At 49.2% G+C, this 23,843-nt stretch overlaps 1 protein-coding gene across 8 annotated transcripts; it reads left to right on the top strand.

The window, feature by feature from the left end:
- Window positions 1-40: 40 nt before the first annotated feature.
- Window positions 41-23,229, top strand: DCAKD (dephospho-CoA kinase domain containing). 8 transcript variants are annotated; one of them, XM_073235702.1, is made up of 6 exons: window positions 41-267; window positions 1,531-1,595; window positions 15,711-15,935; window positions 16,309-16,512; window positions 19,887-19,974; window positions 22,004-23,229. In XM_073235702.1, exons 3-6 carry the CDS (start codon window positions 15,824-15,826, stop codon window positions 22,293-22,295), a joined length of 696 nt encoding a protein of 231 aa, XP_073091803.1. In that variant the 5' UTR covers window positions 41-267; window positions 1,531-1,595; window positions 15,711-15,823; the 3' UTR covers window positions 22,296-23,229. The 8 variants fall into 8 exon arrangements, 7 of the variants coding, with proteins under 7 accessions (XP_073091803.1, XP_073091804.1, XP_073091809.1 ...); XM_073235708.1 differs by lacking the exons at window positions 41-267; window positions 1,531-1,595 and adding exons at window positions 6,139-6,223; window positions 6,313-6,430; XM_073235706.1 differs by lacking the exons at window positions 41-267; window positions 1,531-1,595 and adding exons at window positions 6,139-6,223; window positions 6,313-6,439.
- The last annotated feature ends 614 nt before the right edge of the window (window positions 23,230-23,843 follow it).

The raw sequence follows: 23,843 nt of genomic DNA, 5'->3' as shown, positions 1-23,843 counted from the left end.
AAATCATGAGGGGCGGCTGCCCTGGGTTGGGGGCCAAGAGCTACCGGGAAGTCCTGGGCATTTGGTCGCGTGTGAGGAAAGAAGGGCCACAAGGTTGGCGCGCCGACCCTAGCTGACTCCGGCGGCCGCATGGCATGCTGGGGATTGTAGTTCGGTGCAGGTTTAGTGTGTCGGACATGGAGTCTCCAAAATCCGAGGTTTGACTTCAGCCAGCTCTTGCTAGTGCCTTGGTCATTGGCTGTCGTTAAGGCCTGTTGCCATTCGCGGGTAAGTAAGAGATCTGAGCCCGAATGCGTTGGGCTGTTCTGGAGGGGCTTTCCTTCAAGAAGCCAGTTTGGCTCCTGGTTACTTTCTTCACTCAAGACTCTGGGCGGCCCCTGGTCGTTTGTAGTTGTACAGAGCGCTGACCCTGAGCCAGGACACCAGAATGCTCGCTTGAGCCTTGGCCTCGGGGTACTGGTCTCCACAGAGTCCTTCCGCACACAGTGTCATTTTTATTCTCCGCAGCAGCTCCCCATAGCTACTCTTTAATGAGCGTGTAAGGGCTCAAGGTAAGGCTTTTCATCCGTCTCATTTAATCTCAACATCCCTAGAATGTGGGTGCTATTATTATTCCCCTTTTTCACAGACAAATATGGCCAAGACTGGTTGGTAAAGTTCAGTCACATAGCTAATGTGACAAAACCAGTATACATATCTGGACCTGTCTGTCCTTAGGCTCTCTGAATTCCTTACCACTACAAAATTCCCATTGTCTGATACATCCACCCAAAGAATTCAGTTATTAGAAGGTAATTGGACATCTTAATCTATTTTTAGCCTTGACTGAATGCTTCTATCCCTTGCCTCTTACCCCTGTGATAGAGTAATTGCACCTGAGTCTTGAATAGACAGTGGAAGACATGGTGCCCATTCCTAGAGATTTCCCATTCAGGTTGGTTTGTGGTGGTTGGTGAAGGAAGCACAAGTTCTTAGAATTTAGAGAGCTCTGTGGTCATAAACGGAAATGATCTTTGCCTTTGGGAAACTCTCAACATGGGAAGAGGGTAAGTAGGAGAAACAGTTCCCATCTGACTCAGAAAAACAAAACAAAAGAAACAGCTAAATATTATCAACTCTTCGTTTTTATATTAGTGACAAGAGCAGAAGTTAATATGATCCAAAGCATCAGATAATCCCCAATCATTTATATTTGGCTTTGGAAGAGAAAGAAACCTGCTCAGGTTGAGAACTGTCACCCACATTCATTTCTCCAGGGCCAAGTTGTATATAAGTCATGATGCCTTATATACAACTGCAGGCAAGAGGAGGTCAGAAACAATAATAACAACGCGTTACATGTGTTAGATGGATTTAACTTTTCTAAGTGTCTCATCTGTTGTAGCTCACATGACTTTGTTAAGTAATAGTGAAGGGGAGTTGAAGAAAATTGTATGTGCAAAAAAAATATGTATCACAATGATACCTCAGTGCAGAACCAGAATTCACATCTATATTCTAATCCCAACCCTGTATTTTCTTTTCTCACAGATAAGCAGAGGTTGAATGAAGGCTAATGAAACATAACCAAGCAAGTCTGATTGTAGGAATTGAAGGTTGCTTTCTGTGGACCCTGCCATTCTTGTAGTTCAAAGCTTAAGTGGGATACGCTGCCTTGTATTTTACTTCAAACTGAGTTTTTGCTCAGTGGAGAGCCTTTCTGGGAGGTGGGGAGGCAATGTGACTGTCATGTCCAAGGTCAGAACGCAAGTACAGGTCCAAAGTTGTGGAATCCAGCACCTCTGAGAATTTTTAGAGTTAGAAAGGAACTAAGAGGCTTTTATTGTCTCTCTCTTAGGATTTTTCAAGTTAGAATCCTCACTTAGATTTTATAGGACCCATGGTCTCTCTGTAATAAAATTTAAACTTTATATTTTTAAAAAGAAATTGAGAATTTGTGACACTTTTTAAAAATGACCACTTGGTAACAGAATATTCCCACATGTGATTTTGGTGCCTAAGTTTACTTTTGAGTTTACAGTTACACTTGTACAGAATGATCACCCAAAACAACGCAATGTAGAGTTTCCTAAATTGGCCCTATGCATGCTTTCTTGGGGTTCCTAGAGTTCTGGTATTTGTTCCTCCACACTCCCTCATAAGAGAGTGCCTTCCACTTTCAAACAGCTTCCATTGGTGGAAAGTTGGCCAAGTTCTGCCTTATGGAGTTATATAGAATCATAATCCTGCGTCCTTATAGATACTTGTTATGTATTCTACAATTAATACCTGTTTCCCTAAAATTCTTTTTTCCAAGATAAACATTACCAGCTTTCTAAGTACCTCATTACTCTAGAATAACAGGATTCTGCCATCTTGCTTTGCAGGCTCCTCCTACCCACTCATTGTGGCAGGAGCATTATAAGAAGGTAGTGGGGCTCAGGGGGTGACTGAGGGATATGTCTGAAGTTCTGCAGATTTTGGATCTCTCCTAGTGTAGATACCCCCATTATCCCTTCATGTTACTGGAGACAGTGGAATATAGTGGTTAGGAGGTCCACCCATATTGCAAATGGCAAGATTTCTTTTTATGGCTCAGTAATAGTTCATTGTATTTGTGTACTATATCTTCTTTATCCATTCATCTGTTGATGGACACTTAGATTGTTTCCATATCTTGGCTGTTGTAAATGCTGCAATAAGCATATGAGTGCATGTATCTTTTCAAATTAGTATTTTTGTTTCTGTCAGGTAAATAACACAGAAGTAGAATTATTGGGTCATGTCTTGACCCTCTGTATGTCTTCTTTGGAAAAATGTGTATTCAGGTCCTCTGTCCATGTTTAGATTGTATTGTTTCTTTTCTTGGTGTTGAGGTATATGAGTACGTTATATATTGTGGATATTAACCCCTTATTGAGTATATCATTTGCATATTATCCTCCCACTCAACAGGTTGCCTTTTGTTTTGTTCATGGTTTCCTTGCTGTGCTGGAGTAAGGTGCTTTTGAGGTACTGCAGTGAGAATCATGTGACTGGGACTTAAAGCATGAGGAGCATTTGGGAAGTTAAGACTGAAGGAGTCAGGAATCAGACCTGGAAGGGAGGTGGATGCCATGCTGAGGAGTTTGGGCTTTGTCCTAAAGACTCTCAGGAGCCACTGAAGGATTTTTAGCTGGGGAGAAATATGATCAAAATTTTAGTTGGCGAAAGATACTGGGCAGCAGCAGCCTGGCTGTTCTAAGGAAGAGAGTTTTTTCTCTGAAGAACAGGGCTAGTGGGCGCAGTTGTGAACTAAGGAATGGGGAGATGGTCTTTGGCAACTTCCTATCTCCCCTGGAACTCACTTTCAGGGAGGGTAGCCTTCTTTCCCTGTGACAGCCCCTGACACAGGGGCCTGGAGACAGTGGGCTCGGCCTTCTGTTTGGTGCTGTGGGATTTAAGAGAGACTGAACCAGGCATTCCCTGCCCAGAAGGCACTTAACAGTGAAATTGGGGGAACCAGGCACACTTGAAAACAAAATAATAAGGCCTGACTGCGTATGATTAAATGGACTAGACAGATAAATTAACTGAAGCTGAGGGTGGGGCGGGGGGTGCAGATCTCTGGGGCAGCATTGTTAGGAAAGGCTTCCTGGATAAAGCAGACTTTGAACTTAGCGATGGAGGCAGCTTAAGCCCTAGGTTCTGGGGGCCCTGGGGGCCTACTCCTGAGCTGGAGTCACAGCTGCAGTTTTACTTCTGTTTATGTGGTTAACAGTTTGCAGCTATTTCCCCCTATAAGCCTCTGTGTTCTGTGTGGGAAGAGAACAGGTTGGATTTTCCTCACCTCTGTATCCCTTTGGCCAGCACACAGTAGGCCCTTGATTAATATTTGTTGAATTAATTAATGTGTTAGTAAATGGTGAGAGAGAAGGGATAAGGCCTTCAGGGTGTGGAAATGTTACAAACAAAGGGCAGAGGCAGGAACACAGTATAATGGCCTCTCTTATTTGTGTAGTGTGCCTTTTTGCTCATAAAATGTGCTAACATGCTGTCTTGTTTGCTCCCTACCATTAACTGTCTTGTTTGACCCTGTGCAAAGAGCTGGGCAGGTGTTATTCCTGTTTTAGTGTGAGAAAACATGTTCAGTGATTTGTCCAAAGTTTCACTGCTTAGAATGAATTCAGACTTGAACCTGGCCTTGTAACATCATGTCTGGTACCACATCTAAGTTACCTTTGTCCTTCACCTTTCCCAAGGGGAAACATGTCTGGAGGAGTGATCAGGGGCCAAGGCACAGAAGGCCTGGAGTTTGGACTTGCTGGTGACAACCTATGGGAGCTTGTTCTTTTTTCTACACCTGCCTAATAAAGGATAAATATTAATGATATTTGTAAGGTATAAATTTAATTGCATATTAATATTTATTTTAAATAAACATAAAGAAAGTATGTTTAATTTTAAGAACCAAGAGTCAAAGACCCAGGAGTCAAAGGAGTCACCTCTGTTGGACTCAGAAGATTGTTCATCAAACACAACTTGAAGCAGCTTGGTCTTCTAGACATCAGGCTAAATGCTGAGGGCTCAAAGATTATTGAGATTCAGGTCCTTGTCAGGATGAAGCAAGATTGTGTAGGCAGCTAGAGCCAGCTCAAACTTTATTATTGCCACCCAGAATAATGGAGGATATGTGTTCGAGCTAAAAAAGCCCTTGATGGTATCACTTCAGAACTGCAAAGGCAGAGCCTCAGCTTGGAGGAAGTGCCTGGGTTGAGGCCCCTGCAGCAGCCCTTCAGCCTTCTAGGATTGTCCCAGAGCAAGACATGCAGCGGCTATTGGCAGATTGGACCACACAGATACCTACTTAGAATACAAGGCCTCTGTGTGTATACCAATTGCTCATGATACTCTAAGACAGTTTCTGGAAAAAGCAGGATCATCAGCAGGGATTTCTTAACTGTTGCCCTAGGAAGACCTTGGTAATTTGGGGAAGGGCAGGCATGTTCTTATCCCTATCACTGCCATGGCCAGCCATTGTTATGGATGTGAATCTGGGGATCCTGATGTGTCAGGAGTAGGGAAAAGATTGGGAACCACAAATTTAGGTTATCTGTAAATTGTTTAGTCAAGGAAGGGGACCGGGCCGTTAGATCAGGCTCTAAGGAATAGGAATTAGAATTGTTCTGCTTGACCCCATGGATTAAAACCAAGAGAGATACTAGCTGAGGGAAAGCTTCCTAACTGTGAGAACTAAACTTGAAAGACAGCATGAAGCTGTCTTGAAAGACAGTTCAGACACTGGATATGTTCATGTATAGAAAGCAGAGATGATGAAGAAATTCAGATCCCGGATAGGTATTTGGACCAAATGGCCCATTTGATCATAAGATGCAGTTCTGTTTATTGGGTGACAGCAGTGGGTGCTGTTGAAGGGAGAAAGTTTTCAGGAGCTGGAAGTCAAAGATGTTGAATTACTTTATTCTTCAATGTGTTGGAACCCTATTATGCCTGGCACCGTTCTAGGCACTGGGGATGCTAGTGGTGAAGGTAGGCAAGACTCCTACCTTAAATGAAGCAGAAAGCAGAGGTAGTTTAAGAAGGGAGAAAGGAGGCAGGGTAGGAGTTAGGGACCATCTACTGTATGCTTTTATGTATTTCCAGTTTTTTCAACAAGCAGCACAGTAGCGATTACCCTCAATTTAATAGAGACAGTGAGGAGGAAAGTGACTTGCTAGGTTTGTATGGATAGAATGTGAGCTGTGCAGCCAATGCCATTATAAGAGAGGGCAAATGGATTAATCTCTGAAAGTCAGTTCCTTGTGTAAAATGAGGACGGTGACAATACCTTCCTAAAGGATTATGAAGATTCAGTGAGATAATGCCCACAGAATGCTCCTAGGACCTGGCAGGTAGGTGCTCAGTTAACTACCGTTGCCATCATTGCCATTGTCAAGAGTTTGCACAGCTAATGATGGCCAGGCCTGACTTTGAAGTTAGGACTCCAAGGCTTTCATTTTCCTGGGCTTGGGGAAGCCTCTGGCTCTGAGGGAGCAGTGACTCTGCAGTCCCCGTCCAGCGCAGCGCTGCTGGGCCACGCGCCTGCCACTCCCATGCCCCCCGACCCCCGCTCGGTCCCGCCCCTTCCGCTGGCCGGACGTCCGGTCCACATGCATGCGCTTCGGGGTTCCGCCTGCTCGCCGGGACCTCCCCAGTAAGCGCCCCTGAGATTGGGCGAGCGACCAGGCCGGGTCAGAGGTCCCGGGTACGTAGTGCGCCTAGCGGGTGGGTAGAATCCGCTCCGAGGATGCCTGGGCTGGTTGGCAACCCTCCTGCGCTGCTTTGTTCTTTTAGGTATCCCGGCCTCCCGGTCTAGTGGGCTTGGTTCCCCGCCGAGGCTCTGTGTCTTGGCTTCCGGCAGGGCTCTGGTCGAACAGAACCACTGCCCGAGGCGCACCGATCGTGCTGAGAGGTGAACATAGTACGCACCTTTTTTTCAAGCTTTAATACAATTTATTGGGCACATACTATGTAGCAGCCACTGTAAACGGTTTTGCATCTATGGCTCATTGCTTTGACAGCAACCCCCCCCTCCCCCAAGAAAGGTTTAATTTATCTGTTTTTAAGCCGTGGAAACGGAGAAAGATTTGCGACTAGAAAGCGGCGGAAATTCAAGAGTAGGTTCAGTCCAAAGCCGCTACACTTTTTAACTTTGTGGTAAGATCTAATTTTGACTTGTAAATCCAGCCTCTGCCACTTCCAGTTGGTGGTCTTGGGTACCTTTCCAACTTTAAGTTTGCCTCGTCTGAAAAATGGGAATGATGCCTATTTCAGAGGGTGGATGGGGAAGTGCCTTGCTGCGTAGCTTCTGTTTTGCTGAGTGATTATCTCAGCTTTTGAGATTCAGCTTCCCCTCTTTTACGTGTTCCCCAGGAGGCTAGCCAGGTAATAAAGCTTTAGCCAAGACCCCCCACCCCTGGGCGGCGGCGTGGAATTCCCACTCATCCGTTAGTAAAGAGGGCGACACGACTGCCTGCTTCTCTTCTTACCCAAGTTCCCAAATGGAAGCGTTACACCTCTGGCGTTTTTTACTTAGAAGTTTTAAAAGATTTTTCTCTTTCCCTCAATTATGGAAAAAGTATTACCCAAATAAACCCTGGCATTAAGTCCTAATTTTAGAGATGAGGAAATGGAAGACTTTGAATATGTTGGGGGCAAGGGACGGCTGATTTTACCCAAAAAGACGAGATGGATTCGGCAGGATGCAGAGAGGTCTCCGGAAATGGTGAAATGCTAGAGAGAGATTCCAGTACAAAATGGACAAGACGGTTGGGGCATTATTTTCTTATCAGGACCCTAAATTTTCACCATGTCCTCATCTGTCTTGATCAAGGTCTGAATCTGTCCTGGGTAATATGTTTAAAGGGTTCAGAGCCTCTCTTGGTGCCTGTGCCTTAAGAGAAAAGATGAGGGCTGATAACTGAAGGCAGGCAAACAGCTTAACTTTGTTTTGAAAACTACCCATTCACACATTTTTAGACAGCTAAAATTTTTCTCTGAAAACGTCAGTAGTTGCCAAGGATATGATTTCTGGTTAATTGTAAATATTGACATTTTAAAAGTGAAACTGTTATATCAGGCTTTTAAATGTCTACAGTGCAATCTAAATACCATAATGGTTTGATTTCCCTCATCCTTTGAAAGAAATACAGGAATCAGTTTTTTATTTAACTGTTGAAATTTGACATTCCTTTTTTCTCTTTGAACTTAAGTTTGCTCCACTCAATTTTTTTCTAGTAAATTAGATTGTGTGCTTGAAAACCCTTGATTTGTCATCCTACTTCTCTGCAATAAATATACATAAAAACTTAAAGCATTTTTGAAAATTGTGGACATAATATTAAACATGTCTTTTGGATTGAGTTATTATAATTGTAAAATACACAATTGATCAAAACAATTTTGATAATTGTTAAACATGTCTTATTTGAAATGCTTCTCTTAATAAGCTGAGTGGAACTTCTTTGAGTTCATGTGTGTCTCCATATATTTTACTAGAAAGAGCAGAGCTTTTCATGGCTGTGAGCATTGAAAAAATTGGTTCATGTAAATATATACACAGGACTTGAAGGTATTTTGTTGTGGCAATATCACTCAGTTCTTTGAACACCTTCTGAGTTATGAGCCAAAAAAAAAAAAATCAGTGATCTATAATTGGAATCAATTATTAATGACCTAGCAGCAGACAGTTCTTTGAGGTCTTCCTTTAATTGAAGGTGCAGATTTGGAAACTACCTGACTCAGCTGGAGGATTTGTTACATAGTCGCTGTGGGCAGTCACATACTTAGCAGGAATGCTGGTGTTTGGAAGCCTCCTTTGTTGTGCCAGGGAAATTTGCACTGTGGCACCATGCACTTTAGTGAGATTTGGCATGGGTGGGTAGTTGTGGCTTTCTCTGAAACCTGAGAGATTGGGGTGATTGTGAAGGGGCACCTGGGAAAGGAGAGGTTGCAGTCACATTCCAAGGCTGGGCTGTTTCCACATGTAGACGCTATGGATGAGTTGGAAATTTATTTCTTTTAAACTGCTCCTGTGTGTCCCTTGGAAATCTCATGCATCTCGCAGGGGTTCCCACCACACACTGTTAACTACTTAGGGTAGATAACTTCTTTTAACTTCCATTTCCTCACCTTTAGAACTGGGATAGATTCAAAGCACTGACCGCTTTGGGTGGTCATGCTGATGAAGTCAAGAATGTGGGTGGCACAGAGAGAGCACTGGGATGGGGGGTAGCTGCTCTGGTATTCTAGTTCCTGCCTGTGAGAAACTCCCTAGGCACATTCTGCCTCAGTTTCCTCTTTGGTGAACCCAAGATATTGTCACCCCAGAAATGTGGGTTTGGATATGATGTGGAAAAGGTTTTGTGATTCTCAAGAGTAGGTTTTATAAAACAGATAATGTTATTTTTAAATAGTTCATGTTGAGCTCCTGCTTACCCATGAGCTGGACATTTTGCTGCATGCTTTATGTATTCATTCAACAAATTTTTTTTGAGGACCTTCTATTTGTCAGGCCCAGTTTTAAAAATGCCTTGGATACAGTACTGCCCAGATTCTGGAGAGAGTGGCAAATTACAATAAATAAACATATATATAATGTGTTGGGTGATGATAAATTGGAAACTGCTGTGAAGAAGAGTGGAACAGTAAGAAGGAAGTGAAATGGAGTGCTGTCATATATTCAGGACAGTCTTTGTTAGGTGACAGTTGGGCAGAGAAGGGAGTGAGCCATTCAGTGCTCTTGGGGGAGAGCTTTCTATGTGGAGGAACCAGCACGTCCACAGGCCTGAGGTTGGAGTGTGCCCAGCATGGTCAGGGAGCAGCATGGGGGCCAATGTGTGTGGATGGGTGAGATCAAGGGCTAGGTGGCAGAAGATGCCTGTGTCTCATGAAGCCTGCAGAACTCTGTAAGGACTTAGCCTGCACTGTGAGAAGGGAGGCATTCCCTCCGAGAGTTTGGCAGAGGGGTGACATGATTGGACATGCATTTTTAAAGGATCACGCTGGCTGCTCTATTACGAATGGACTGAGGAGGAGCAAAGATGGCAGCAGGAGGGTCACTCAGGCCACCACAGTCATCCCAGAGCAGGATGGTGGTGGTGGCTGATGCAGGTGTCTGGCTGGGCTGTGAAGGTGGGAGGGAGGCTGAGCTGGCAGGGGGCACTGGTGGGTTGGATGAAGACTGAGAGGAGCCAGGAGGAGACTGAAGTTTTCCACCCAAGCAGCTGGCAGGATGGAGGTTTCCTTGAGGGAATGGAGTGGGTTGCTGTGACTGTGACGTGTCACACGCATGGAGCTGGGAAAGATGAGGTGATCGTGATATATGTCACATCATTTAAACCTGACAAAACCCTTGTACATAGCCATTAGTAATCCCATTTTATACTCAAGGTAACAGAAGTCCACAATGCTGAAGTAATTGCCCAAGGCTACACAGCTAGTTACAGGACTGAGCGGAGATCCAAGTGAGGACTTTGATGTCACAGCCCCTGAAAGCTGGCATTCCCTGTGATCCCTCTTCTGGGTAGATGCCAGCATAGCGTCCCAATCCAGGCAGCCTCCCTGCCCACTCCTGAAAGCTCCCTGGAGGGATGGTGTGTGCTTGGAGAGTGAGAAGAGAGACCTGTTCTTGGTGATGGCAAGGGGAGAGGGCGGAGGAGACGGACCACAAGCACCCTCTCTTGCGCCTCCCTCCAAGTAATTGGCAGCCTGGAGGAAGTGGTGACTTAATAGGCCCAGCAGACAAGAGAACTTGGACTCACAACCTCTCACCAATAATGAAAGATTAGGAGTGGGGAAAACCATAGATAAAAAGCACTTACTAGTTAACTGGAAAATAATACATTTTTGCAACTGCAGGTTCCACAAGAATATAATTGGGTCCCAAGGCAGGGAATGACTTGTTTTCATGAATGATTATATTGATCATTAGAGCAAAATGGATATATCCCCTCTGGAAAGCAATGCAAATGAGAAGTGTCCGGCTGGTCAGGTGTGGCCAGCGTGAAATCCTGAGAGGCTGCAAGAGGAGGAGGAAATGAAGCTGAGAGCTAATGAGCCAGGTCCTGGCCTGGGTTCGGGGAGGTCTGGGCTGTTGATTGGGTGATGCGAAGCAATAAAACTTGCTTCTGTCTTAAGTCTTGAGCTCTCCCAAGGAAGGAAAGAAAGAGGGTCTGTTCAAATACCAGTTCCTTATTCTGTTTAACCCATTGGGTGTTTTATTTGCTTCTCTTTTTTTCCAGAAGGGATTTGTTAGTAGCAAACAGCATGTTCTAATGGGAAAAGGAGCAGGCTGGGAGGTGGCTCCAGCCCCATTTTTGCCACTGACAGGAGACTGTGACCCCCAGGTGTTTCCCCTCCCCTCCCCTGGTCATGGACTCATTTAGTCATTCATTTATAAAGAGTTATGAAACACTCTCTCATAACAGGGAGCATTGGTGTGGGCTCAGTGTGTGCCAGGCACTCTCTAAGCACTTTCTGTACATTAGCTCACTCTTCACAGCAACTCAAGAGTAGGTCCATTAGCTCCATTTTACAGATGAAGAAACTGAGTGAAGAAAAGTTATGTAACCTGACTGATAGTCCTCATGTGGTGTGTGACAGATGGATATCAGACACTGTGCTAGGTGCTGGAGATGGCTACAAACTGTACATGGCATGTGGCCTCATGGAGCTTATTTTATCTAACACATTGAAATGGTCACACAAAAGTACAAAGCATGATGGGTACAAGGCACAGAAAGGAAATGGAATGGTGAGAGACCAGGAGCCTGGTTTCAGTTGCAGGGTGGACGAGGCACCCTGAAGGAGCCGTGATGAGCCCCCATGCTCACTCAGACCCTCTGGTCCCCCATTTAAAACAACATCCCCTATCACACTCTACCACACCTATTGTGGACTTAGCTGTGTATACTCCGCGCCCCTCCACAGTAGAGTGTAAGCTTATGGTGACATGCCCTCTGGTTTTGAACAGTGCCTGGTGCCTGATTAGTTGAAGGAATGAACACAGACTAAATTGAGGAGTTAGCCAACAGGTGAGTGTGGTGGGCATACATGGGGCCTGCGTGTTGAGGGACAGAGGCAGGCAGGTGACGAGCGTCAGCATAGCCAAGGATCCTTGGCTAGGGGTGGAGGGGTCAACAGTGGACAGGTCACGTGGGGCCCAAAGACCTCTGAGAGGCTAGGAGTAGAGGGAAGAAGGCCGTGAAGGTTTAAGCAGGAGAGTCACGTGATCCAGCGTCCACTTCGAGCCGTGGCCTTGGCTGCCTTGGGAGAGGTAAGGCAGGGTCTGGAGGGTCAGGTCGTATCACAAGGCTGCTCTAGAGGTTGGCATGAGGTGCTCATGACCTGGGTTGGCGGGTGGGGTCTACTGAAGGTAGAGCCTGGGCAGACAGCATGAGCAGTGGGACATTTTTCTGGGAGGCCTGTGAAGCAGCTCACTCATTTTTCCTTAAGAAGCACTGCCAGAGGAGATTCTGAGAGAGACTGCCCTTCTGTGAATGTATTTTCGTCTTCTCCAGGCTGTTGGGGCCCAAGAGGTAAGAAATGAAAGGCAGTTTGGAGAAGCTCGATGAGAAGGATACACCGTTTTTGGAGACAGTAGAATTCGATCAGTTGACCATCGCCTCACAGGCTGGAGACACCACCTCTCTAACTCAAATCCTTACCCTTTTCTTTACACCCTGCTGTCTCCCCACTGACATAAGGGAAAGGAAAGGGTTTGGATGTGTCTCCCTGGGATTGGAATCTAGTCTTGGCTGATGAACCCCAGTTCTGGGAATTCAGCTTCCATTTCTGTGCTGAGCATTAGTTTCTCTCTGTTACAATGGGACTAAGTGTGTTGCCCTTCCTACTCCGGCCAAGCCAGCTCTGTGAACGGCTTTTGGTATTGAGGAAGATTTCCTGGCCACCAACAGTTGTGTCTTTCTTGGTCGCCCAAGTGAGCACCTACTGACTGGGAAGTGACCCACTTAAGGGGAGGAAGAAAGTGCCACAGCCTCCCCTGGAGCCAGTGCTGTTAGAACTGGAGGTTCAGCCCCTTGCTTACAGGTGTGCAGATTGAGGCTCAGAGAGGGGCAGGCAGTGAGGGCTCAGCTGTTTCTCATGTATAACACACCTACTGGCCTCAGCCAGACTGGAGGAAGACTTCCCACAGCCACACAGGCGGGTTTGTGCAGAGTCCAGTCCCAGACCTTAACTTGCGGGCCTCAACCTTCCATGCCAGCAGCAGTTCTGGGGCCTGGCTGGCTGCTAGGGCTCCACCCTAGATGGAGATTCAGCGGGCTAGGGTGCGGCCTGGGATTCTACCCTTCCATGAAGTTTCATAGGATTCACATCAGAGCCAGGTTGAAAAGTTGCTGTGAGGTTCCCACCGCCTCTGTGTAAAGAGGGAAACTGGACTGGAGAAGGATGATTTCTGAACCAGAGCAGGAAGAGCATTGTGAACACAGGTTACCATAGGTAGTGGCTTCTCTGAGCATATGCAGAGGAGCTGCCAGACAGTCCCGGGTGGGACTTAGAGGCAGCTGGGAACACAAGACTTCATTGCATCCCTGCTGAGCCTTGAGAGGACAGGGGGCTCTTGCCGCAGCTCCATCCAGGGCAGGTCCGTGGTTCACCCCCAGCCCCCGTGAGTACTGCTCAGCTGTAGGTGCTCTGTTCTTGGCTGATTTCATTGGTTACTGTCTGCCCCTCCAGTTTTCCTGGGGCGCGTGACCTCTGTTTCCTTTGGCCTGGCACCGCTGCGAAGCGCAGAGGCAGCAGTCAGTGCTGAGGGAGGGAGGGAGTCGTGGAGGGGTTTATGGGTGGAAGCAGCTGTTATTTGTCCAGCCCCTTCAAGCCAGGGGCCCAGAGCCTCCCTGGGCATGTGCTCCTCGATCCCCCTTGCCTTCCTGACGGAGGTCAAGCAGCTGTTGGTCTGTTTCCACAGATGGTTAACCAAGGCACAGAGAAGGGAAGATACTCATTAGGTTACCCCGAGAGCCTGGGACGGAGCTGAGCCTGGAATTTGTGTCTATGCCCTGGTTGCTGTCCATAAGACCCAGCCTCCTATTCTGCAGAGGAAAACACCTGAGAGGAAAATCATCAAATCATTTTTCTTTGGCTGAGTTGATTTGCTTATAGACACAATCACCATCATTTTCTCTTACTTAGTGTAAAGGTCAATTTTTCATTTCCTGGTTACCTTAAGTCGGAATCTAAACTTGGAGTTAGGAGTCCTGAACCCCATCCGGTCTCGTCTAACAGCCTTGGCCCTCCCCACGTTCCTTCCTTTCTCTGACCCTCCATCTCCACCCCTGTAAATGAAGAGTCAGTCCCAAGCCCCCTTACACAGCAGAGCTGCCTGGTGGCTCCCTTGCCAGATTCTGATTGAGTGCATCTCAGAGGGTCCTGGTCCTGAGCACCAGCAGGAGCTGAATTCTGCTCAGCTGTGGTCTTCCAGGCCCCTTAGACCAAGTCTGGCAAAGCCAGGTAGCCAGGAGACAGTGGCTTGCATTCAGTGCTGTGGAGAGCTGGCCCGCCGCTTCCCTGGCCTCGGTCTCTCCCCAAGGCCCTTCCCACTCTTCCAGATTGGTCTTGGGCAGCAGAGAAGCAGGGCTGTTGCTTTAAGGACATGACGGAGTTGCTGGATTTTCCATTTCAAAGCTTCAGCCAAATGAGTCAACTTTTTCTTTTTTCTTTTGACCACGGAACCTTATCCTTAACCTTTTTTGTAAACTGGAGGAAGACCACCTGGGGTGACTTTAGTCTCAAGAGAATGAGAAGAAGTGCTTTGTAAATGGTTTAATAATTTAGTTTAGTCTCTCCATTTGGATAAGACTGGTGAATATTTTCCTCTCTGCCTCTGGTTTCCCTGGGTGAAGAAGAGCCTGGGCAGATTTAAACTAGGTTGGTCCCTCACTGCCCCAAGCTTCCTTCCCGCCCAGCCTGCATCTGAGCAGCTGCCCACCCGATGTCGTTCTGTGTGTCCTCAGGGGAAGCAAACTCATTTTCATTTCAGTATAAGGTCAAGCAAAGTGTAATTAGGACAGTAAATCTGTTTACCAAAAAAAAGGCCTATGACACATTTCAAGGTCCCAGAGAAGTGGTTTGTCACTGAAGGAAGGATGGGAGAGACCTGGCTTTCTATTTAATTCTTCCAGTCTGGGAGCAACGGTAACCCTGTTTACTGTAGAAAATGCAATGCGGTTTTTAAAAAAAACTATTGTGAGATAGTCTGAGGTTGCAGGAATGGGGACCTAGCTTCATGAAAGTCTTTTTCCTTTCTGTGCCTTGCAGTATGACTTTACCCCTACCTTCCACCCCGTGTCTGTATCCTCCCTTCCTTGACTGTGCACTTACCATGTGAATGGCAGTGTACCAAGGGCTTCATGTACATTTTCTGTATTCAGTCTGCACACCGGCCTTATGAGGCAGGTTCTGTCATCTGCGTTTTATGGATGGGAGAACTGAAGTTCAAGGGGCAAGTGACTGGTGCAGCATGAAAGTGGAGGAACTGGATTTGAAGAGGTCCATGCTCCTGACTGCTGTGCTGCACTGCTGCTGCTCAGTCAGAGCCACAGATTGCCACGCCAAGCTCAGAGTTACCTCCCTGCGTCCTGGCTTCCTTTCCTCATACTCCTTCTTGGCAAGATCCATGCTTCTCTGTACCTCAGGCTTAGTGGCCATCAAACCACTGGGCCGCTTCTTATTGAGGTGGGGGGGATTAGTCATCTCCCTCTAGACGAGCCTTCCTGGTGGGCCTAGCACGGGTGCTAGGGAGGGGCAGACAGGCCGTTTCTTCCCTGTGAGCCTCAGTGCCCCACAGTAAGGTGGAGGCTGGGGGTGGGGGCACTGTGGCCATCTGCAAAGGGCCTTGGGTTCACTACAGAGGGATGGGGTCCCCTTTGTGTGGGAAGTTTGCCAGCGGTGGGGTATTGCCACCTCCAGAAAGCACTCTTTGCTTTAGAGCATCTGTTCTGTTCTGCCTGGTCAGCATTTTGATCACTATACTGTGTTCACTTGTCTTCTGTATGAGTGCTTTTTAAAGAAACTGGAAGCCTTGCTGGAGATTTCCATCTCAGGATAGGCCCAGAGCTCTCCAAGCTCAGGTCTTGACTCTGCCCGGCCAGGCTGTGCTACCCTTCCCTTCCTTTGCCTCCCGTTCCCCCAGTTGTTCTGGCCCAACACTGATCAGGCCTCTCCTCCAACAGGCCGGTCCTCTGGGCCCTCCCATGGTGGGCAGTTCCCATCAGCCGCATGTGTGCAACACCGGTGATTCCAGCTCCTGGTTCTGGGGCTCACTGACTCCCTCTTTCCTGGGAAGATGTTCCTGGTGGGCCTGACCGGGGGCATTGCCTCGGGCAAGAGCTCAGTGGCCCAGGTGTTCCAGGACCTGGGCTGTGCGGTGATTGATGTGGACGTCATCGCCCGGCTGGGTGAGTGGGGGCCGTGGGGTTCTGTGAGCAGCTCCCCCACGTCCTCCAGCGTGCCGCACCTTTCTGTCAGTCCTTTCAAGGCCTCAGCGGAGGGCAAGGCGTTCCTCCCAGCTGTGGGCCGTCTGTGGCTTGTCCTCCTGCCCTTCTGTTTACTCTCCCCTCTCCTTAACCTCACCCCATGACTGTGACCACCCTGGGGTTCCGTGTGCTCTGCTCTATGTCTCACCTGCTTGTCCTCCCCTCGTTCTGATTTTGCTCCAGCTGAACAACTCTCCCCATCAGTACCCCCACCATTTTGCCTCTAGTCACTTGAGGGCGGCCTCTGCTGGCTGGAGGCTCTGGAGAGTGACCTAGCCTCCTCCTCATGCCATAGTCGTCCAGCCAGGATACCCTGCCCACCAGCGCATCGTGGAGGCCTTTGGCACTGAGGTCTTACTGGAAAATGGCAACATCGATCGCAAGGTCCTGGGGGACCTGATCTTTAACCAGCCCGACCGGCGGCATCTGCTTAACACCATCACTCACCCTGAGATCCGCAAGGAAATGATGAAGGAGATGTTCAAATACTTTCTCCGAGGTAAGCCCCCGGGCCTGGGATAGGGATAAGGCAAAGACCCCTCCTTACAGGGCCAGGGTCCTTCTCAGCAGAAAGGTTGGCCAGGGTGAGGGGAGCTGGTCATGCAGGCTGTTGAGCTCATACTGATCACTGGCACCCTGCCACATGCACACACACACAGCCCCAGAGGAAAGAAGCACGTGTCCCTCAACTCTTAAGGAGGTTGACAATCTAATGAGAAGAGCCACTTGAGGCTTTGGGCCATGATCCCCAGGAAGTAAGTTGATTTTTCTCATCGGATGAACATAATAATAGCTGATGTTCTGAGACCTGGGTGTAAGTCCTGGCCCTCACAGGTTCTAGCTGTGTGACTGTCGAAGGAGCGAGCCCTCCACCTGTTGCCTCATCTGCATACTGAGGCTAATCATGCTGCCTTAAAAAGCTGTAGAGGGCCTGGAAGTCCCCATCAATGACTGTTGATTACCACACAATGTAAACCATGGTCAGAGTCAGATTTGGTGCTTGTTGGGATGCCTGGGAAAGAAAATTTGCAGACTGGACGTTAGGGAGGGTCTAGGATGGCCGGGGGAGGTAGGGGAGGGGTTCTAAGTGGAGAATAATCCTTGGGAGCTGGGATTTACTAGAAGGAGTTAGTCTGGCACGTGCAGGGACAGCCAGGCGGTAAGTGGGGACTGAAAGAAGGGGAGGGTGTTTGAAGAGCAAGAGTTTGAAGAGCCAAGCCCTCCTCCATGGTGTAAGCCCTGTTCTTCTGTATAGCACTGAGCAGGGGTGACCTGCCACTGTCCAGGATCACTAAAAGTGGGAGAACAGAGTGCAGCGGCTTGAGATCAGGCCAGCTGCCTCAGGCCGCTGCGGATCTCCCTGCTGCCCTTGGCATATGTGGCCTCCACCCTGGGCCTCAGAGTTGAAGGCCTGGCTGCTTGTCTCCCACTGTCAGTCATGATGCTGCAACTTTCCTTCCTGTCCGTATGGGCCAGCATTTTAGGTTTTCATCCGACTTTTGCACTGTGATCACGGCCAAACACCTTATTCTTTCATCCTCAAGTTCTCATGTACAGACTGGAGAACCTCCCCCAGCCCCATCTCCCTCTGGCTAGTACCTTCCCACAGAAGGAAAGGGATAGTTTGACAGACATCCGTGATGTCGACCCTCCACAACCCCTCTCCCCAGGTCTGGCCAGGATGAGGCCAGGCTCCAGACCTCCTCCCTGTGGGACCAGCTTTGGCTTGCATCTCAGCACCTTGCTGCAGGCCTCCCTCCACTTTTTCTCCCTCAGGGACAGTCTCTGGACTCTTTCTGCCTTTGTCCCACCCCTTGTGTCTGTGCCAGGACCCCCTCCTACTCTACCCAGGAGTGAAGCCTTCTGCCTTCATCCTGCCCTTTACATTCACTCCCAAGCCAGCTGCAAGTCCATCTGCAGGGCTTTGAGGCAGCAGTGACCCTCCCCTTCTGAAATGAGGCACTGGATAATGTCACCCGCTCCAAAGTTCTCCGCTGTGTCATCCACCCGGCCTCCCTCTCCCCAACCGCCACCACTTATATAAAAGCCAGAAAGCTCCTTTCAGCTCGATAAGGTGAAAAATGGGGACGACAGCTGTGGCTTCCACAGTCCCAGTTTTTCCCTGATGAGTATAACAAATACAACTGTCAAAGTTGGTATAATCAAACGTCAGATAAGATCACCAGCTGTTGGGGAGGTCTCTGTGTAGGCAGATGGATGTCTTAATAGAGTCAGGATAGTTTGCAGAGCTTATCAAGCAGGAGGGATGTGACAGCTGAATAGCCCTTTGTCGCTGCACCAGAGTACCGGCCACGAGCTCCCAAGAGGGTCAAGGAGAAAGGACAGTAAGGGGGGAGGAGCAGGCAGGAGAGGGAGATAAGAGGCCTGGAGAGAATCTGGTCTTGGCTCCCATTCTGAATTGGGAGGAGTGTGGGGGAACCAGTGCTGCCACCCGCCTCCCCACCCCAGGGAGGGCCTTCGGGGAGGGGGATGCTATGGTTTACATGCCTCTGCATATTTGATCCTTACCATCCTCCTGGTAAGTAGGTGGTCTTTCCACTCATTTACACAGATGAGCTTGTTATGGGCCCCAGATCACATGGTAGGAAAGTGGTGGCTATAAACCCAGGCATGTCATCAGAGCCAGTTCTCTGAGCCCTTTCATTCAACTAAAGGTTGCTCTTGCGATTCCTGAGCAGGAGGTCCTGGGGAACAGAAACCCAGCAGCTTGGGTCGCCACCCCTGTTCCTGCATCACCTGGAGTGCCAGTTTCTCCATGACACCCCAGGAATTGGTGCGATGTTTGACACCCTGGGAACTGGTGTGATGTGTATCCCGTTCTTGGGTTGGAAGTGTTCACAGTGGGATACCATCCAAGCCAGGCTGGGATCTCTGGGCAGAAGCAGTACCCACTCCTTTCCCTTCCTGCTGCCAGCCCCCTGCCAGCTTTGTCACACATGCACAGGGCAGGTCTCGGGCATAGAGAACTAGGAGAGAGTAGCCCACAGTGTTCGTTGGCGAGCAGCCCAGGAATGTGCCGGCTCACAGTAGGTGAGGGTGCCGCCCTTGACTGGCCTTGGCTTGTAGTGCGAGGGCCAGCCAATGCCTTTACCTCACTGCTGTTATATGGTACTACGGTTATACAGTACTAGTCAGAACCATGACCAGCCCTTGCAGCTCCTGGCTGGAGGTCTGCCTGTGACACCCATTAGCAGCCTTCCATTGGGGCTGCTCTCATGGGGAGCTAGTAGCGATGGACATACTGGACTCTTAGAGGAGAACCTTTTTTTCTTTTCTTTTTTAAATTGTTTTTAGCAAAGGTAGGTGAAGTAGAGCAGAAAGGGCCCAGTTGCTCCTGGAAATCCTCTCCAGTCTCCTACAACTCTGGCTGTGTCATTTCCCTGTCAGAAATAACAACTCTTTGGGTTCAAGATTAAGGTGAACACCCTTTGTGCCTGCCCTGACCGCCTTGTCCGCTTCACCTCACATTGCATGAGGCCTTCGCTCCAGCCAAAGTAGTAGTGCCTCACTGCTCCCTGTGCTCTGCTGGTCCCCGTTTCTGGAACCCTCACCTCCACTCCCTCATTTTCAAGTATCAGAAGTCCTACAAGCTTTTCGAGACCAGTATGCATGCCATCCTTCTACACAGTCTCCCCTTATCATCCAGTCAAAAGTGACCTCTGCAGCGTTCTGTTGTGAATGGCATTGGAACTGCCTGGCGCTCAGGCTATGCCTCCTTGGAAGGTCTCTCCCACTGCTGGGGAGCCCCTGATGCAGGGGCCAGTGGCTTCAACTCTGTTCCCAGGCATGACACAGGCAGTCCTTAGTGTGTGCATACAGGACTGAACTTGTGGGTTTCCCGCTTCTCCCCAGGATACCGCTATGTGATTCTGGATATCCCCCTGCTGTTTGAGAACAAGAAGCTGCTCAAGTTCATGAAGCACACGGTGGTGGTATACTGGTGAGTGTGTGGTGTGGTCTGGCATGGCCCAGCCCTACGGAGGCTGTCAGGGTGGAGTAAGGCGTGTACCTGAGAAATGGCCCACATTGCTTTACTCCTTCCCCTTGAGGTGGCCAGTGGGCACGGGATGGGCAACAGTGCCCAGAGCCTATAGAAACCGACCTCTGCGCCTGACCCAGATCTGCCCCCAGGTAGGCTTCTCTAGTGCTTGGGAAGGGCTCCCCCTGCTGGCTACTAGAAGCACCTCAGCCCAAATGCCAGGCCCTGCTGTGAACGAGTGTTATTCACTGGATTCCTTTGCCTTCCTGTAGCACTTCTCAACTTTCCAAACAGCGCCCACATTTATTACCTCCCTCAATTCACCTTTCAACACAAAGTGGTCACAGAAGGAGTTGATGCCTCTGAGTTACAAAAGAGAAAACTCAGGGGGCTTACAGAATTTGTCCAGGTCACCCATTGTCATCACCTATGAACAGGAAGTCGTGGGCAAGAAACTCCCAGAGCCCAGCTAAGGAAGGAGCTTTGTTGTCAGGGTCCCCCAGGACGTGAAGCCAGGAAGATCAAACTGTCAGAGAAGATGAGTCACAGTCCCAATGGGGTGAGAGAGCACATGAAGCTGCAGGGTGTCTCTGCCTCCCAGAAGCTTCCCTGACTCTACCCGCATGTATGCAGACAGAGGTGGGCACTTAACTCTGCAGATATTTTGAGCACAGGATAGCTCTCAAGAGACTAATGTGTGGGAGGCTCCTAGCACACTGAGGGTCGGTTGTGGGGGCCTGGAGTGCTCAGTATCCAAAGCATCACCTGCCCTCCGCCTGCTCCCCACTGATGGTTGTTATGTAAAGCCCAGTCGGGATCCACTGAGCCTGGTGACCCCCATTGGCACTTGTCTCTCCATGTAAACCTGCAACCTCTGGTTTGTTCCATTTGTGAAAGACTATCGGTTGAGGCCAGGCAAACTCCAGGAAGACAGGATTCTCTTTGCCTTGGAGTCTTAATACAACTGGAACTGTGTACCAAGGGATCAGAAACAGAGGGGTGGGGGTTGGGCTTGGAGTGGAGATGAGAAAACAGAACAGGGGCTGGTTGCATCTGCAGTCAACCAATCACCCTGCGCCTACCCCTGCCACCTTCCTCTTCTGACTCTTTCCTTCCAGGTTGGTCTATTTGATAAAAAGCAGAGACAGCGTGGCTCCTGACAAAGAAGCAGGGCTTTGTAGAATCTGCCTGTTCTCCAGCAGGTTCTCCAGGAAATCCTCCAGCCCCACTCAGCAGCCAGAGGAAGCTTTGCCAGATTCCTGGGTGCCATTTGTGCCCCATTTTCAGCACATGTGGGTGTACAGCTCACAGGATATACCAGAGATACATGAATTAGTGATTATTTGCTTTTCATAAATGGGATCCACACTTTACAAAAATCAGGATCCCCTCATGGAATTCTTTAACTGTTGAACTACCTTTGGTGTGTTGGAAATAATATGCTTGCCCATCCCACGTCATCAGTGCCATCAAGCATGGCAGCCACCTTCACAGAATGGTGCTTTTGTGCTACATGTACAGGGGTGGGGGTAGGAAGGCAAGGAAGGGTTTTTGTGGTAGCCCAGGAGGCTATCTTTGATGCTGCAGGCCCAGGGGAACTATAGGAAGCATTGAGCTTACAGGCACAGGCCTTTCCGTAAAGGTCACCCACCCAGGGATCCAGGCTGTAGCTGATTCCAGGTGATCAAATCCTCCCATTCTTATAGTTAGGAAATCTTAAGCTTAGTGGCAAAACAGAGACCCAGATGGCAGAAAACAGCTGCCATAGCCCGTTCCTGTCCTTGTTTATAATAAGGGCTTTAGGTAGCCCATAGTGCTACTAGGATCCTCACAGTGGAGTGAGGTGGAGCCGGCAATCTTCTGGGTCTCCCTCCCTGGCTGTGGGAGCCTAAACAGATTTGGGGAAAGGGGCTGCCCACTCCTGAAACTTACCGGTAGGAGGGAGGCTGGGGTCTACAGTGTCTGAGCAGCCCTTTTGCCCTGTCCTTAGTGACCGGGACACACAGCTGGCGCGGCTGATGCAGCGGAACAACCTGAACCGCCAGGACGCAGAGGCCCGGATCGAGGCCCAGATGCCCCTGAAGGAGAAGGCCCGCATGGCCCGCCACGTTCTAGACAATTCAGGAGAGTGGAGCATCACCAAACACCAGGTCATCTTCCTGCATAACGAGCTGGAGCGCTCCTTGGAGTACCTACCACTGAGGCTTGGGGTCCTCACAGGTCTGGTGGGCATTGCCAGCCTCCTGTACCTGCTTACCCGCTACCTCCTGTCTTCCCCCTAGCTAGGCACTCCAAGGCAGGAAGCACCAGGCCTTGATCTCAGAGGCTGCATCCTGTTTCCTTCCAACCCCCTTAATAAACACACACACACACACACACACACACACACTGAATCTGGACTGGAGCCCTGCACTGGGCCACCCCTTCTTTGGAGTGCATCTTGTCTGAGGTACAGAAACAGCTCCCTGTCAGGAGATAGTCCTTCCCACCTTCCCCAGGGCTCCTCCCTCTGGAATCACCTACAGAACAGTGTCCCTGGTGGGGCATGAAAGAAACAGTGGGAGGCCGTTACATTCCTTGTGGGTGGAGGTGGGGAAAACTGCCTCTGTGGTCTTCACCAGTGGTTAAAGCTGGGAGGAAAGTTCCCTGGGCTAGAATCCTCTCTGAGCACATGTCTCAGCAAGGCCAAAACCATGCAGACCATGAGAAACCATTATGGACCAAGGGCTACCCCCTTCTCTGCCAAGTCAAAGCCCTGAGCCAGGATACCGTGGATTCACTGTGGCTGATGCTGCAGCCAGGCAGAGGCCAGGCCTCTTCTGGGACGACCCACCGTCCCACCCCGGTGTTTCTCCAGCTCTCCCACTCCCGCCCCAAATATTCCTAGCTCTGAACTCTTGGTAGTCTACATGTTTCTCACCTCTGTGCCTTTGCCATGTTGCTCCCTCACCTAGAATACCTTTTTTGCCCCCACAACTGATTAACTCCCAGCTGAGGCACCACCTAAAGCCCCAGGGTGGGAGGTATTCTGGGCCCTGCTATGGTTTACTTTAATCCACGATATAGTAATCATCCAAAAGCTAGTTGGTCTCTCCCCTGGAAGCCCCTTGAGAGCAAGAACTGTGTTTTATTCATATGTGTTCCTGGTGCAGAGCCTGACTTGCCATTGGTGCTTAATAAAGTGTGTTGATCGGGAATGCCCTGCACTGCCATTGTGCCCGTAGCACTGTGGACTGATGGGTTCCCAGACTGGGTAGCATTTGGGGGTTACTCTTGGCCTCCTCCCACACCGAGGCTCAGGCCTCTCACTTGCTGGGCCCCAGGAGGACTCAGCTACGTCCAGGTGTGTCTTGTGAGAGGTGGGTAGAGGTGCTGGGGCAGCATCATGCCCACTTAATCCATCTTCCTTCCCCAACCCAATTAGACCAGTGTAGACATCAGCTTTCCCTTGCCAGAGCTGGCAGGCCTGCTGAGGCACTGATTCTGTGGCCGGCAGCCTATTAAGGCCAGAAGTGAATGTGACAAATGTAAATGCTGTGGTGGCCATATTTTGTGCCCCCTTTCCTGGAACTGCTTGTACCTCAGAGACCAGCTCATTAACACACTGCAAAACCCAGAGGGGCAAATAAAGGCTTGACAAGGAGGTAGCAGGCTACAGGGTGAGGGCCAGGAGGAGAAAGGTGAAGGCAGCTGCTTCCCCAGTTTGTTGGGACGTGGCAGGAGGGGTAAAAAAACAAGGTATGGACCCCTTACAGTGCCCTGTTACCCCGACCGTTGAGAAAATGTCTCCTCGTGAATGTCCTTGATGTGCTGGGCCCTTGATCGATATG

This window comes from Manis javanica, chromosome 4, assembly GCF_040802235.1.
Source record: "Manis javanica isolate MJ-LG chromosome 4, MJ_LKY, whole genome shotgun sequence".
Classification (NCBI taxonomy): domain Eukaryota; kingdom Metazoa; phylum Chordata; class Mammalia; order Pholidota; family Manidae; genus Manis; species Manis javanica.
This window is presented reverse-complemented; position numbering and strand designations above follow the sequence as displayed.

What these genes read in the sequence shown, in the direction of transcription:
- DCAKD (XM_073235702.1), top strand. Translation starts at nt 15,824, where the DNA reads ATGTTCCTGGTGGGCCTGACCGGGGGCATTGCCTCGGGCAAGAGCTCA. An exon ending in GGACGTCATCGCCCGGCTGG is followed by an intron (nt 15,936 to 16,308) that starts GTGAGTGGGGGC and finishes CTCATGCCATAG; the next exon opens with TCGTCCAGCCAGGATACCCT. An exon ending in CACACGGTGGTGGTATACTG is followed by an intron (nt 19,975 to 22,003) that starts GTGAGTGTGTGG and finishes CCCTGTCCTTAG; the next exon opens with TGACCGGGACACACAGCTGG.